Source organism: Lepisosteus oculatus, chromosome 10 (assembly GCF_040954835.1).
Source record: "Lepisosteus oculatus isolate fLepOcu1 chromosome 10, fLepOcu1.hap2, whole genome shotgun sequence".
NCBI lineage: Eukaryota > Metazoa > Chordata > Actinopteri > Semionotiformes > Lepisosteidae > Lepisosteus > Lepisosteus oculatus.
This window is the reverse complement of record NC_090705.1, coordinates 5,478,174-5,493,752: the sequence shown is the minus strand read 5'-3', so window position 1 is coordinate 5,493,752 and position 15,579 is coordinate 5,478,174. Positions and strand designations below refer to the sequence as shown.

General features: G+C 38.3%; 1 protein-coding gene across 2 annotated transcripts in view; it reads left to right on the top strand.

Moving 5' to 3' along the window:
- cdk14 (cyclin dependent kinase 14) overlaps positions 1-15,579 on the top strand; it is a 178,504-nt gene that overhangs the window by 111,885 nt on the left and 51,040 nt on the right. For both annotated transcript variants that reach the window (XM_006636009.3, XM_015358006.2), the window contains one exon: positions 12,111-12,250. In XM_006636009.3, the coding sequence (XP_006636072.1) occupies positions 12,111-12,250 (140 nt within the window). The remainder of the gene's footprint in view (positions 1-12,110; positions 12,251-15,579) is intronic.

The window sequence follows — 15,579 nt, the reverse complement described above, 5'->3', positions numbered from 1 at the left end:
TTTTTTAGCTTTAAATGTTTAAGATGCTTATTAGTTTCCTGGCTGTTTCATATGAACTTTTAAAGGTAAAACTTGAGCAATTTTAAGAGCATATTTGTTAAAACAACCAGGAAGCTGAAAATACATTACAAACGTTCACTGAGCAAGTGGACCAAAGAGCTATAACATCACCGTGGTAACATTTTGATTCGAAACCAGTTCATCAGCTGAACCCTAGGAGGTGATCAACTTGTGTGTCACTGAGATTAGGACCTTGTATGGTAGTAACTTTAATCAAACCAAAGGGATCTGGAGCTTCTCGTGTCCTTATAGAGGTATCAAATGGAGTTTGATTCAGTAAGCTGCAATTGATTTCATTCATCTGGGGACTCAATGGCAGTGTTATGAGCTCCAGATTTATTTTGTGTGGAAAACCTTTATTTTAAGGCCCTAGAAATCTTTGTTAAATGAGTCCCTTCATCAAAAAGTGATGTTTATTTGTGCCCGAACAAGCCAATGTTATGGTTCATTTATTTAATAAAACGTGTTTTTTCCCCCTTTATTCCTGCCCCTTGGTGCCTCTTCGAAACATTTTCTAGTGTGAAAAACAGTGTGAGCAAAGCCCTTTTCTAAAGAAGAGTTCAATTTGACATGACTCTTGGTAATACATTTGTGACTTGACCTAAAAAGCCAGATAAAATGTGTTTATTTAATTACAGAGTACTTATCAAGATTGATAGTTTACGGGTTAATCTTTAGAACCATTATTCTGAAAAAGGAGCTGATGTTTACCAGCAATATTGGTAGAAGATGTTTCATTGACGTCTTAAGTGCAACAGCATGTTTTAGCAGCTTTGCATCGATGTTTTACTTTTCATTGCGGTAATTAAGGCCAAACTTCATGGAAGCTCTTCCACAAGGGAATACATTACAACCCCCATCCGATGCATTATTAATGCAGCTCCGTGTGTAAATCGATTCATATTAATAAAACAGCTCCAGTGAACATGACTTACTTTTTAAAATACGCTTTTGTGGCTGGAGTGGTGTTATACATCATTGCAAAATTCACATGAAGAGCTGTAGATTCGGGAGTGAAAATGAAAGGATTGAAACTCATGAAGTATGCAAAAACGAGACAGCGACCTTCTAACCAAGGTCACGACCTCATCCTTGTGTTAAAATCGATCAGAACAAAAAATAAAAGACAGCGCCAATTAGTACAACGACATTTTGTAGTACAATGGAACTACAAAATCGTAATTATTCCAGTGTTTAAATTTGCATACTGTACGTGTATATGAAACTTTATTTTAGATATTAAATTTAATTTAAAAATATCATACTAAATATTAAATTCTGCAGTAAATAGAATCAATATTGTTCAATTGCATAAAAAGCACAAGAAGAAGATGGACGTTATAACCAGAGGGTGGTTGAGAAGCCACAGCACAGATTGGACGACATCGATAACACATCCTAGGGCTATATTCATTGAGTTTTTTTTTAGTTTCTTTATTAGCCCTATACAATTTCTTGCATTAGGAATGCATCTTTTCGCATACCCCAGCTTTTCTCCATGGAGACACAGACACACAGACAGGAGAGAAGCTGGGGGTCAGAGCGCAGGGTCAGCCATTATACGGCACCCCTGGAGCAGTTGGGGTTCAGGGCCTTGCTCAGGGGCCCAACGGAGCAGGATTCCTCTGGCCGCGGGATTTGAACCGGCAACCTTCCAGTCACAGGCGCAGATCCTGAGCCACAGAGCCACCGCTCTGCCGTTGTAAGTGAGAACCCTCTCCTCGCATGGAGCTGCTGTCTGAGTCAACATGTGGTCAGCATTGCCATACACACAGAGCAAGTTCTGTTCCTGCTGCTCTGTAAGACCACGTATATGAAAATGCTTCTGTAAGGGTGGCAAGCTGGATGTCCAATGCCCAGTGGTAAACTCTAGCAAGTTGCCTGGTGGCTACATTTTCAAAGAAACCTACAGTACTTAATGTAAACCACTCAGTCAGTCAATGTTTTAGCTCTCCCAGGTGTCTTCATGGTAAATTAGGTTGCAAGGAGCAGCAGACGAGTTAAGACTGAAAATCTAGCTCACTAACAAACCATCTACTAAACAAGGAGGCAAAGAGAGACGAGGGACATTAAAACAAGGGCGTATCAGTTCTGAATCTGTACATGCAGATTCAGAATTACCACAGACCATGACAATGTTAATTTCAAAATCAAGTGTGTCACCCCTTGTGTGTAGAATAACATATTAATGTGTTTTTCTGGGTGTGGTCATAAAGGATATGTGTCTAATTAAAGCGCTGTAATTCACACACTTCAAGTAGAGTTCAAAAAGTATTACTTAAATGCTTACTTATAAGTGCTTTTTTAAGATGTAATTAGATCTTGCGTTATTGAAATTCATCTGTACTCTTGTAAATTTTATGACTCCAGAGTTGACAGTTCTTTCCTAAATTCCACAGCTAAGATTGACTAACCAGTTTTAGACTTGGCAAGCATTCTTGCAGAGTAAATTTATAGTGGTTTGGAGGTAAGTGCACCTCTGCGTATAATGAACTTTTATTCGTTTTCAAATGAGATGCCTGAGACCTAGTGCGGATAAAATAAGCAGCTTCATTTGTGTAAATGGTGTTTATTTCACTTATAAAGCAGTAATAGCTTAATTGCTGTAAGCTTGGCAGTTTTTACTTCTTTCACATATATTTTGTTAAAGCATTTAAGGTATTTTTCTTTTTTAGTACTCAGGTTTTTCAAAAATCAAGTAATAGCTCCCCACTGCAAGATCAGAGGTTCAAGGTCAGGGTGATTTCCTTCCTCTTTCCTCCAAATTCAGTTCTCTAATGTAACAGAGCTCAGTGGCATTTAATGATCACATTACATGATTGACGACACTCCCTAGTGTAGACAGTGATGAATTCTCCTACTTTTTTTTCTGTGCATGCCAAGATAAGGAATCTCAGACAAACTTCAACCTTTCAGCTCATTGTCCACAGCATTGCGCAGAATATTGGTTTGACTCACTAGTCAGTGATCCAAGGACGTAAGGGTCAGTCTTTTAACGTCACCAGCTGTATACAGCTTTGTATAAAACAATTCAGTATTCAAAATTAAATAATATCTGGCACATTTACCATACAGCTGTCCAACGTATTTCTTATTGACATTAGGTTTTGACTTATTAAAGGGTTCAGTTTGCTTTCTTAGTAGGAAGACAAAATGTACCCATGTCTTAAATGCAGATATACTGTATTTTCTGTCAGATCTCGCTGCTGATGGGGACTAGCAGCGGATCAATGAGACGTGGGATGAACCCAGTTGTTGGGAGAGACAGCTGGCAGCGGCAGGGAGATGCAAGTAGTGCTGTTGCGCCGAGCTGCACACGGACAGTGAGAATGGGCGGTACTGCGCGTTCATAGGTGCCAAGCGGAGAAGGCAGAGTGCACGCAAGGGTCAAATCCTGATGCACAGAATAGTCTCTACACCACACGGGGCAAATCCAAAAGACGTTGTTGTAATCGCCAGCAGAGCTGAAGCCAAGTAAAACCAGAGAGGTCACAAGCCAAGGGATGATCCAGGATGGAGGTAGAAAAATACGGCAGAGGCGAGGAATGCGAGCAAGGCATCACTGGGGAAAACAGGAACCAGGCAGAGCTAGGGAAAACCGGAATCAGGACTTGAGGTGCTCGAGCAGTGTCAGCAGGCCCTAAGTAACACTACAGTACCTAATGTGAGCGTGGGTGACAATTGCTCACAGGTGATGCAGATTTCCTGTTGGCATGTGGTTTCCAAGGTAACCAGCTCTGAGAGATCAGGTGCGTGGCGGGCTACCGTGGCGACCGCTAGCTCGCTTCGCAGCTTTGCCGTGGGTGCAAGCCTGACAGGTTACGGTTTGGTGGAATGATCTAATGTGCTTTGAATTTTACTCTTACGAGACCTGTACTTTATTTGCAGGAAATCTGCATTTCCAAATTAAGCACCATTATTTGAATTGGTTAGCTTTGACGGCCAACAGAAGAAGTAGGTTTTGGGAATTGTTATTACCACTTGGAATGTGACAGATGTGGGGCCCCAACCAGCACAAATGTGTGGGTGAAGGTTGATAAATGATCACTGTCTGCAGTGATTAAGCAGGGTCTCACTGCACTGGGGCACTCTAAGGATTCAGCCTGCATTCTAGCATGGCCCTGTTTAGGAGCTCAGTAAACAGACCTACAGTATATGTTGGTAGCTTTTATTTAAATTACAGTGAAGCTTTGATTTTTCAGAAGCAAGTCTTCAGGACAGGCAGCAGAGATAAAATAGGATTTTCCGGGATAGGCCTGTTGTTGATGTTCACTTCTGTTTTTCATTGGTCTAAACATTCATTCATACCAAAGATATATTATCCTTCAGACAGCTGTCTTTTTATACTGATGGAAAAGGGAGTCATAGGTCCACCACAATAGTTCTGTATATGTGAGTTGACCATTGAAAGCCAGAATCAGTCCTTCTTTCGTTCACTTTACTGAGACCTTACAAAAATTGACCACATGGCGTGCCAGGGGTTTATTTCAGCTCGTTTTGGCTTTTCTGTGTTCTCTTCTTTCTTGTTATTCTGGCCTCTGTCCAGTCTATGAGGAAATAAATATGTGAAGAAAGAACACTGTGGAATGTTAACTACTGTGGCTTATTTTTTCTCTTTCATTGTGTGCCAAGTTTCGATGAAGATGATATAAATTCAGAAAGCCTTCCACAAAAAGGAATAACAGACATTCTTCATTTAACATTTAACATTTAACATTCATACTGGAAAAGGTGATTTGTACAATGTACAGTATTTAGCTCAAGCCTGTAAAATGAATTATGTGTAAAACCAGACCTGATTGGAGACACATTTATGGCATTGCTCGCTTTTTTGAGGTGCCGCTAAATGTTATTGCTTATTTTTAATTTGCATTTCAAAAAAACCCTTCTTTTCTGCTAAACCTGGAGGATGTGTGATAGAGTAGCACTGTAGTTTTATAAAAGCGTTTTGCCTCTTTTAACTTTCACGGATGTAGCTCTGAGATTTTTATTGTCTTGTAATTTTCTCTCAACATTTTGTGAGGTGCAAAATGCTTTTCGGCTCTTAATGGCTCTTAATGTTAGACTTATTTTTAATTTACTGCACATAAAATCTCGATTTTCTAGTTTTTGTGAGCAGTGGTTATTCTGAAAAACCTGAAAGCATAAATAAAAAAAACACACCTATATTTTTTTATGTGATTTATGACTTTCTTCTTCTAACATTTCAAACTGTGTGATGTATAATAAGGGGTAAACATGTTTGAAAACTGATGTATTTTGTTTCTTCCTAAAGGATTTGAAATAACAGAATTCTTAGGGTCAGATCTCTTTCTTATAATCTCAAATTTCTTATAATCTTATTAAATATGTTCAAATATTAGATTACTGCTGTCATACCTTAATGGGTTTGCAAGGTGAGTAATTCAAAGGTTTCTAGAGCATGTTTTAATATTATAATTAGGGACCCTTCTTCTAAGCATCTGATGGAATTTGATCTCCCAGTCCAGAGCTACCCTTGAACAAGAGTAGACATTACCAGTATACAGTGCTCAACATAGTAACTGTCAGGCTTGAAGGTGAATTACATGTAAGTGTTGTTTTCTGTATTATTGTTTTATGGGTAGATCTAAGTAACCCTTAGCTTATGTCTCAAAATGGGACACTGGAGACTGGTTGCCATTCAAAATGAAAAGAAATTCTCCTTATAGTTTGCATATGTCAACACTGTTCCTGATAACGTCCCGGTTGCTTCACATGGCGAATGCAATTCTTTGTCGAGATGCTGACTGCCGTAGTTCTCGAGCAAAGGACATCTGTGCAGCTGCTGAACATGAATGAGTTCAAGCAGGTCAGCTGAATTAGCGGGGTGGAATGTACTGTACTAAATCAACACTCCTGTCTTTCAAAGCATGTTTTTCGATCTATTAAGATAACAGCCAGCTAGCACTTACCATTTCGATTTCTTTTCACACTCTGACTTGTTGCTTTAATGCACATTACCCATCTGTCCTGATTATGTTATTTTATTTTTTTTTGTAGTTTACAGCAGGACTGTGTTATAAAGTGTATATAGTTTGAAAATATTGTTACAAATGGGGCTTATAAAAGTAGAAGAATATAAGAGCAGATAAATCAGTAAATAAAATAAATAATCATTACCCCTAACCTGTAAATTATTTTGGAAAGAATATACCCTGTTGGTAACTATATAGTTAGAAGTATGTGAATTATTTGTTCTGTAGCACACTTGATTACACAAATATTTATTACAGTGACAATACACACTAAACAACACACAACATAAACATATGTTGTACTGTGTACAGATCTACAAAAAAAGCATTAAAAAGGCAGTTAAAACATGAATATCTGAACACATAACTGCAGTTAGATTGAAAGATTTAAAATCACCCATTGGGGCAACAGTGTGGAATGTGCTATCTGTAGCCTTAATCAGTTCTGTTAGAGATTGTAATAAATCTTATTGTTAATGCTTTCCTCGAAAATTCTGAAGTTATATGAAAAATGCATCAAACAACATGATGAAATGCTCAGTTAAGTTACGGCAGATTAATGTTGTATTTAAACTGATCACATGAAAACACTTTCAAACTGTATAAAATAACAATGTCGTTTCCACCTAATTTCCTTTGAAGGGAGAAATTAATTAAAAGTAAATAGATTACTGGGTAATACTAAATAAAGGTCAGAAAAAGGAGTAAGAATGGTCTTTGACTTTAAAGCTGGCCTGTAATGATACAGTATCTATGAAAATATGTTATGTTTACCCAGGCAGGTCTTGGGCAAAGCGCTGTTTAGTATGGAATTAAAATGCTTGTACAGGATAACTTCATGTTTATTTTTTATGCCTAAGCCCCAATTCCTTTTCAAGTTTACAACTTTAGATTTTTTAAGTAGTTTTTCATGCTAGGGGTTCAGAAGTTCATTGCCTCAGTAGAGATGTTATCGGTCTTATGCTGTTTGTTTGCCTGGTTCAGAGACTATAAGAAGCTTGATAAGACTGATGAAAAACTACAAAGCAAACTTTGGAGGGAGAGCTGCACTGATTTTGTCTTGACTTTATGATGTTTTCTTTATAGTAACCCAACCAGAAAGTAGGCAGTATGAGACTGTCTGTGATGGTTATGTTCTACTGTGAACATTACTCACATCGTCATGCTCAGTGACTATGACTCTGTGATTATTACCTCAATCCAGGATGAGGCAGGAATGCTGACCTTGTCATGCACAGAATATTGCTCAGGAAAGACAAAAAACATCTTCATTGTGATTCTTCTGTTTTCCTTTCTTATTAATAAAAGAGGCCAGGTAATAACAGACCTCCTTAAATTTAGTTTTCTTAGCAAGTTGCACTTTCTTTGCTAAACGTTGGAAATGAAAAGTTCACAATACTAAAGAAACCTGAAGAGACCTGTGAGTATTTCTTTCAATTTTTTTTCTGTAAATTCCAAATAAAAATAGTGATTAAATAAAAGTACAAAGTAAAATAGCTTCACAGATACAGCACTGCAAGCTGGTCCATGCTGAAGGCTTTTGAGCAAGTCCCGACTTACACAATATCACAAAAACACAGCATGACAACACAATACAGAAGGTATCAGAGCTTGAAAGACAATGGCAGTAGGAAGGTGACATTCTACTTAACTTAAATATGGTTCCAGAAGAGGGAGGAAGTCATTGTGTCATTTTAAAACTATGAAAGAAATGGGGGGTGAAAGAAGACAACTTCAAAACATTGTTTTCTTTCGAGGTAGTACTGTGAGGGAGTTAAGCCTGTCCTGGCAAAGTTTTAGTACGGTTGCCTTTTTAAATATTTCATGTTTTTAAAACAGTTGCCTAAACGCTTTAGTTATATGATTCTCTCATGAGGTTTCCTTGCACCTGCACGCTATGACAATATGTTTAAATGTGAGTATAACACTGGATAGAACCTCTGAATGTTCGTGTGTAAAGTAAACGTGAAATAGTTTAGTGTTCCCATCCTGTCAACCTTATTTTCATTGGACAGCTCAGGACGTTTCCAGCAGCTCTGGTTGGAGCAACACATTTGCACAGTATATCAGCAACGAAACTTCAAAGTAATAAGAAGAACCAGCAAATAATGAGGTTAATAACTTAATGTAACAGAGCAAATGGGTAGATTAATCAATTAAATAATCATCCAGATGGGGAGATAAATCGATTACAAGTCAATGCCACAATTAAAACCCCTAAAAAAGCATAGCTAAGAGAGAGTACAGATAAGAGATGAATGACCTCACCTGCGATGATACTGTATCAGGATCTGTATCAGGAACACTTATTAATTTATATCTATAGTATTTAGATCGCAGTTGATTGGCACAGTGGTTAGCATTACTGCCTCACAGTGCTGGGTGTGAGTGTGTGCATCTCTGTGTTTCTGCCCTGTTATGGACCGCCATCCCATCCAGGGTGAATTTCGCCTGGCACCTGTTCCTTGCCAGGATGGGCTCTGGCTCCACCATGACCCTGAATTGAATAAAGCGGGTAGAAAATGGATGGATGAATTTCTGTGATATAAACTTAAAATATGAATATTGGAAGAAGTGGTTAAAAAATGAATAGATGATAGATTGCAGTTACTACCAGTAAAGGTCACAGATGATGAGTCAATTAAAAAAATATTTCGACAGAATTTAAGCATGGGTAAAATCCTGGCACACCACATTTAATGTAGACAAGTGTGGAGTGTTACATGCAGGTAGCAGAAACATAAACCATAAAAATAAGATGTGAAACATCCTGAAGACGATCTTTATGAAAAAGACATACTGTAGGTGTTTATGTTGATATGTGGATGTTTATGTAGGCAGTGTGGGAAAGCAATAAAAAGGCAAACAGGCTTCATGTCTTGGAGAATTAAGCTCAACATTTAGTCAACGTGCTTATTTTGAAAGCATTGATTGACAGGTGTTTCTATCAAGCCTTCGGAAGGGAAATACAAAAAATTCATGTCACTTTAATGTCACTGGAACCAGCGCCCCAAAGCCGACAGCCACAGGGCTGCCTCAAGGTATGTTCAGCACAGCTACTTCCTGATATGTTCACTATAAATATGTAAGGCCTGATAATGATCTTTCTACTTAGGTGGTAGCACCCATCCTCGAGGTGTAACTCACCTCCCAGCCCTCTGGAGCCTGGAAAATGTCAAATTGCACAAAATATGTAAAGAATCTCAACCGTGCCACAAGAATCCAGTGCTTTCCCCTCCTGTCATTTCTCAAAGTTAATGTCTTTTATTGTGCATATTTAAGAACTCCATGGAGATATAAATCATTTTTAGATAGAATGTTTCCTCAAAGTTCTAGAATAATGCACAGCTCATGTCATAAAATGTATCACGCATTGAAAAAGGTAGATGGGAGCTCTGGGTGTTCTTGTGATTAGAACACAGGACTCTAAGATATCCATACTCAAGAGTGCAGTAGGGTCTCAACATCTGCAACATTTCACAAATTCATTTATTCGCAATTCGGGATCTTCTATGGAAGAAGAGCAGAGCAGGATGAAGCTGAGCCAAAGGTTGTTAAGTGCAATTTTCAAATTAGCTGTACAGCAGATCAGGACCGTGAGATGAATCTAGCGAGTGAGTGAGCCTCTCCCTGCCCCTGCACAACTACCCACTGCCCAGCATCCACATCTCAGCCTGGTCTTGCTTCTGTATTGTAATGAAGGCTCCTGGTTATGTTGGCTTCGTGGGGAATGACAGGCTGGAGACAACTTTACAGGCTCACCGACAGTTTTATTGCCCTTTTCATTACAGTGGGGCATGCTGATCAAGGAGGCAGAGAGAAAGTGCAGGCATCTGATGGACACAAAGGAGGGATTCATGTTGTTTATTTGAATGATTACTATGGGTTTGTGGTTGCTGTTGTTTGTTTTAATTATTCAGTGTTATTTTAATTAACTTGAGACAGAGGAGTTTATTTGCCTTATGTACGTGTAAATTGGCACTGTTCTCTCGGGACGTGCAAAGTACAACACTCAACACTTTCACACATTGTGCGCCGTACGTTTCAAAACATGGAATATTAATAAATAGAGACAGCACAACAAAGCACAATAACGTTCAACGGGTAGTACAGAATAGTCTATACACAGGCATATAATTACACGGTAGCCCAGTAAAAAGTGCATAGTACAGAGGTGCACTGAATTCTTTAAGCCTATTCAATACCACTAGTAGTTAATTTATCATGTACTGTAAGAGAGGGTTACTTATGACTTTTAACCAGACATGTTACTGTATATACTGTAATACATATGTTATGGTACTGGAGTGGACTTGGTTATACCCTTACTGTATGAGGCTTTCTCTCTGTGTGTGCTCCTCAGTTTGTTTGCTGTGAGGTGACCACTAGACAGCAAGAGTCTTACTGCTGGGCCAAAGTGGCCATGTGGAGCTTCAGTCTGGCATTCATCTGGGCATTGCAAGGGGCTTAACTGAGCTCATAGCTCTTTTCATTAACAGAACATCTGTTCTGTATCCTAGCACATGTTTAGAAAAATATTTAAAAAACAAATCAGATATGCACCTCCCAATAGAAATATTATATAGCACCGCTTTGACATGTTATTCAACAGCCTGCAGTTTATATAATTGAAATATAAAATTACCTTTTCTGAATTGAAGTATTGTGTTGTATGCCACTGTATCTGGGCAACAAACATCTGAATCACCATGTGCTAGAAATATACATTTAGTTTTGTGTTCTGTAGGAATGTTTGAATTCACCCATTTTCCCAAAACAGGATAGCCATACTAATAATGATAATGTTTAATGATAATGTTTCTTTATTAGCCCTATACAGTTTCTTGCATTAGGAATTTGTCTTTTCGCATACCCCAGCTTGCTCTCCATGAGACACACAGACAGGGAGAGAAGCTTGGGGTCAGAGCGCAGGGTCTGCCATTGTACGGCGCCCCTGGAGCAGTTAGGGTTAAGGGCCTTGCTCAGGGGCCCAACGGAGTAGGATTCCTCTGCCGGCCGCGGGATTTGAACCGGCAACCATCCAGCCACAAGCACAGATCCTGAGCCACAGAGCCACAAAATGTTCTCTAAATTTTGTCTTTTGAAAATCGGCAAAGCGTAGTGCAATGGAATAACAAATGAAGAGGGACAGAACATGAATTTCAAGGGACTTTGCCACTTCCTGTCTCAATGGAAAATAATACCACCATTAGAATTTGTTTGCTTAGGAGAAATCCTTGTCCAAGGTGTCTTATAATGGCATCTAATCAGAACTATAAGATGAACTGTAATAATAACATGACACTTAGGAAGAAATTAGGCAGAGCGAGAATCGAATTTCTGTCATCAGCTAATCCTCCAAAGGTCCTGATCTGCTGGCAAGGTGGAATTGCACTCCCTCATGTGGCTTCTTCAGAAAACTGCTCTGACACTTCACTGCAGCGCGGCCGCACAGCCGGCCAGCCTGCAGACCTGCTCAGGGGTAAGGCAGGTCTGATGGGGGGAAACCAACCCCCAGTTGGTCTTTCAAAGGCAAGTGTGTTGTCTCATCTTTCTGCCTTAGACGTGCCGCCCTTAGGACTGTGTCTGTCTCCATCACATCTGTACTTGCTGTTTCATTTAGAGTTGTGGGGAAAACTGAAAGCTTACATTTCTGTAATGTCACCAAAATAGCAACCAACAACGAGGTTGGTCTTGGGAAGGATTGTGTTTGGCGGGGTCGCTTGGCATCTGGAGCTGCAAGGGTTATGAACTGCAGAATCTGCAGTATTTCGCCATATTTTTCATCACTGTTGCCTGAAGTGTGCTTGGAATTAACGAGTTCCAGCGGGACAAAAAAAAAAGAAATTACCCGAGTTTGGTGGTGGGGGTGAGTTGTTATTATTTTGTCACATTTTCTGGTGCTATATGTGGCAGAAACAAAGCCTATCCTTCAATCTAATGTGTCTGTCTTGTTCGGCGTAGTAATTGATGGCTGTGTTTTGATCTAGGCTCACTGTGGCACCTGATGTGAGCCCTGCTAAAATGTTGCGTCTTGTCCATCTTTTCTTTCAGACTGGGTTATGTGAATCACGCAGAGGAGCTAGCCTCCAGATTTCTCCAGTGCTTCCCAAAGAACAGGCTGTCAGCACAGGCAGCCCTGAACCATGAATACTTCAGTGATCTGCCTCCTCGGCTCTGGGAGTTACCTGACAGTCAGTGCCTTTTTTCTTCATTACATGAGAGGGGAATGAAATGGAAATTTATGTTAACCAGGGTTTTGTTCAGCAAGTGAAAAGACAGACTCTTATTAACAGCTGCCACTGGAGCCTGGACTGTGCAGCTTGTTTAATTTCAAGATCTCGGTGTCTGCTGATGCAGAATTTCAATTTACAAAATAAAATAAAATTTCACCAAATGTATGAACGCTCTGCCTAGAGCTAAAGCAGCTGTAATAACTTTGTGTGGAATGTGAAATTTGCTTAAAACCCGTGAGTAACTGCTTGACTCTGATGAATAGATGGAATATTTCTTCTTTTACATTTCTCTCAGCTGCCTATATTTAAAATAAGAATATGATAGCATAACAAACATTGTTTCAGTGCAGTACAACAAAATGGGAACAAAAACACCAATGCATCTGACATCCAAATCCATTTTTTGGACTTCATTTCTAATGAATGAATGTCATTGGTGCACATTTTAGGCTAAAAAAGGTTGTAAAAAACGTATTGTTGTCAAGTGTTCATAATGTCATTTTAATTTATTATAATATATTCCAATTGTTTTAATTTCAGAAAAGATTTCAGGAATTGAATTGCTTTGAATTCATTAACATACTGCATCGAAGACCCTATTACTAGACTTTTTGCTCAATGTGATGTTCGAAAAACATAATTGCTTAAAATTTTTACTAATTTCCCAGTTAAAGTAAACCAATTGCTGTACAATACCAAAACAAAAATAGAAAAAAAATCCCTTCTGCCACATTCAGGATCTCTAATGGAATGTAATGTTCGTTTATAAAATCTGCTTAATCCCCCTGGATTTGAGCAAGCAGAAAACCTGGGTCCCTTGTTTTATATTACAAGGTAATTGGTTAGATTTGTAATAGTTGACACAAATCTCAATTCCAGAACTGATACTTTGACTGCAATTATTCATGGATATCTTTGATGTGCTGTCATATAGTCTAAAATCCTGCTGTGACAAATTATATTGGTTCCTGGTGACAAAAGATGCCACAATGGAATATGCAACAGGAGTGATTTAATAGGTGTTGTCATTTTATGAACTCAAAAGTTCAAAGCAATTTAGAATTGTAAAAGATGGTTTGTGATTAAGTCCATTTTAAAGACTTATACGTATTGCACAAATGGGGAAGAGCTGGGCACGTTTTAATAGCAAAATAATCTCATCAGTAAATATGGAAAACAACAGCAACAGCAGATAAAGAAGTGTCAGTATTTAAACTGTGATGTAACATGAACATTGAAAATCCTTTGGCAGAGCAGTTCTTTTGGAGAAATAAAATGAACTGCACACTGTAAAACAGAAATGTGACAGTGCTTTTAATATAATCAGAAATGAGCGCTCATCACCAGCGGTGTGGCTCTGAGTCTTACTTTCCTGAAAAGGATGCAAGAAACAATCCAGCAGTAGTGACATCTCTATCCTATCACACGCCATCATTACGTCTGGCCAGGATTTCGGTAAACCCATGGGCCGAGTGCATTTTGAATACTGTACCCGCAGTTCTCTGCTAATATAGGCTTATTACACAGTTGCCACTTAGTTTTATCAGTCAGTGGTTAAATCCAGATCTGTCAGTGGAGTAAATGCCTCTGCATTATCACACTGCAGCAGACTGCCAACAGAGAGAAGCTTGTCTGAGTCATTAACAGGCACAATGTATGCAGAACACCAGAGGGGAATTAAAAGCAGGAAAGAAAATACCTCAGGGGTGGTAATTTTAATATGAGAATTTAATTTGTAATTTCACAGATTAAGAATTTTTCCTGTATTAATCCTTTTATCAGCTCACAGCAGGTTATTTGCACAAGCATAACCATAAGGCGATATTCATTGGCAGAAACACATCTTTGCATACTGCTAAATACTGACAGAAGCTAAAATCTTTTGAAGGGAAGAATAAAGATGAAATAATTTTATTTTTAAATGAAGGCTGCACTAAATGCCTGGAGTAAAATTTAGATTTGGAGGAGCACAGTTTCTGGTGCAAGAAGATAATTATAACTAGACATGAAACAAAATTTGTTACACTTAACCATCTAATTACCAAGCACAGTGGTGTTCATTGCTCTCAAGGAATGCTAATGTCCTTAGCTTCAAACAAAAATAAGCTAGTAACTAATAAAGAGAGGAACGTGGTAACTGGACAAACTGTCCTTTTCAATGGTAACCACACTCACTGGTTCCTCTGAAGTTGAGGTAAAAACACTCATCACCTTTCAATACTTGTAATTGTTTATTTTGTGTATTTAAACTGTAAAATAGAGAATTTATTTGGAAGGAAGAGGTTCATTGAAGTGTTGTTTTTTCAGACACCAGAAATGAACAGCAACTGTATGAATATTATACTAGAATTTTGGGACAGTCCTGAGCTTACTTTGAAAAAAAAAGTGAACGTTTGTGTTTTTATGAAATACACACTTTTATTGAAAGCCAAATGTATACTTGAGAACTTTTTTTGTGGTTAGTACTTTCTCAATTAACAACATAAGTCATCCAATCGCTAAACAATATTAATTTTTCCTAGAGGTTTCATTAGATTTTATAGTGATGTCTTTAAATGAAAAAATGTCTTTAGTTTTCTTGTTTAGTAAATGTGTCCCTGTAAATGCCATACTTGTACTTAAACTATTTTTTTGTCTGCAACAGTAGGACATCTTTATTTTATGAATGTGAGGTTGTACATTTCATCAATGATAAAGTATTTTTTAAAGGAAAATCAGAGATGGTCATATTCTAACATGATTAATTGAAAGAAAGGCTACAGGAAAGGTGACAGTCAAACCAGCAGGAGTCAGGGGTTCGAATTCCAGATTGGATATTGCGATAACCTTGAGCACGGTACTTCATTCAGATTGCTCTTATAAAATGCTCTGCAGCAAAAATGGATCTCCAGGTTGTCATTGTAAAATAGAATTTGTTCTCAACTGACTTCCGTGGTAAAATTAATATGAATTCACGAATAGATTAATCAAAGATTCGATTTATGAATCTCCAGTATGCTCTGTGCAAATTTGTCATTGCTAATTGGGATGGACAGAGATTTTATGGAATCTTACTGTCATTATAAACTTTTTTACCTTTAGGCATTATGGTCAAATAATTGGGTAGTTGTTGGGTTTTGAATATTTCCAATAAATGGGTGTGCACGTGTTCTTGTCTTTATGAAATGCACACTAACAAAATGTACAAAGAGCATATTTGCGCACCCTGTAACTCACCAAAAGCCTTTCTCCACCTAACCCCCAGCCAGTGCCCCCTCAGATTCAGCAGAGGAAATAAAAGACTTCCA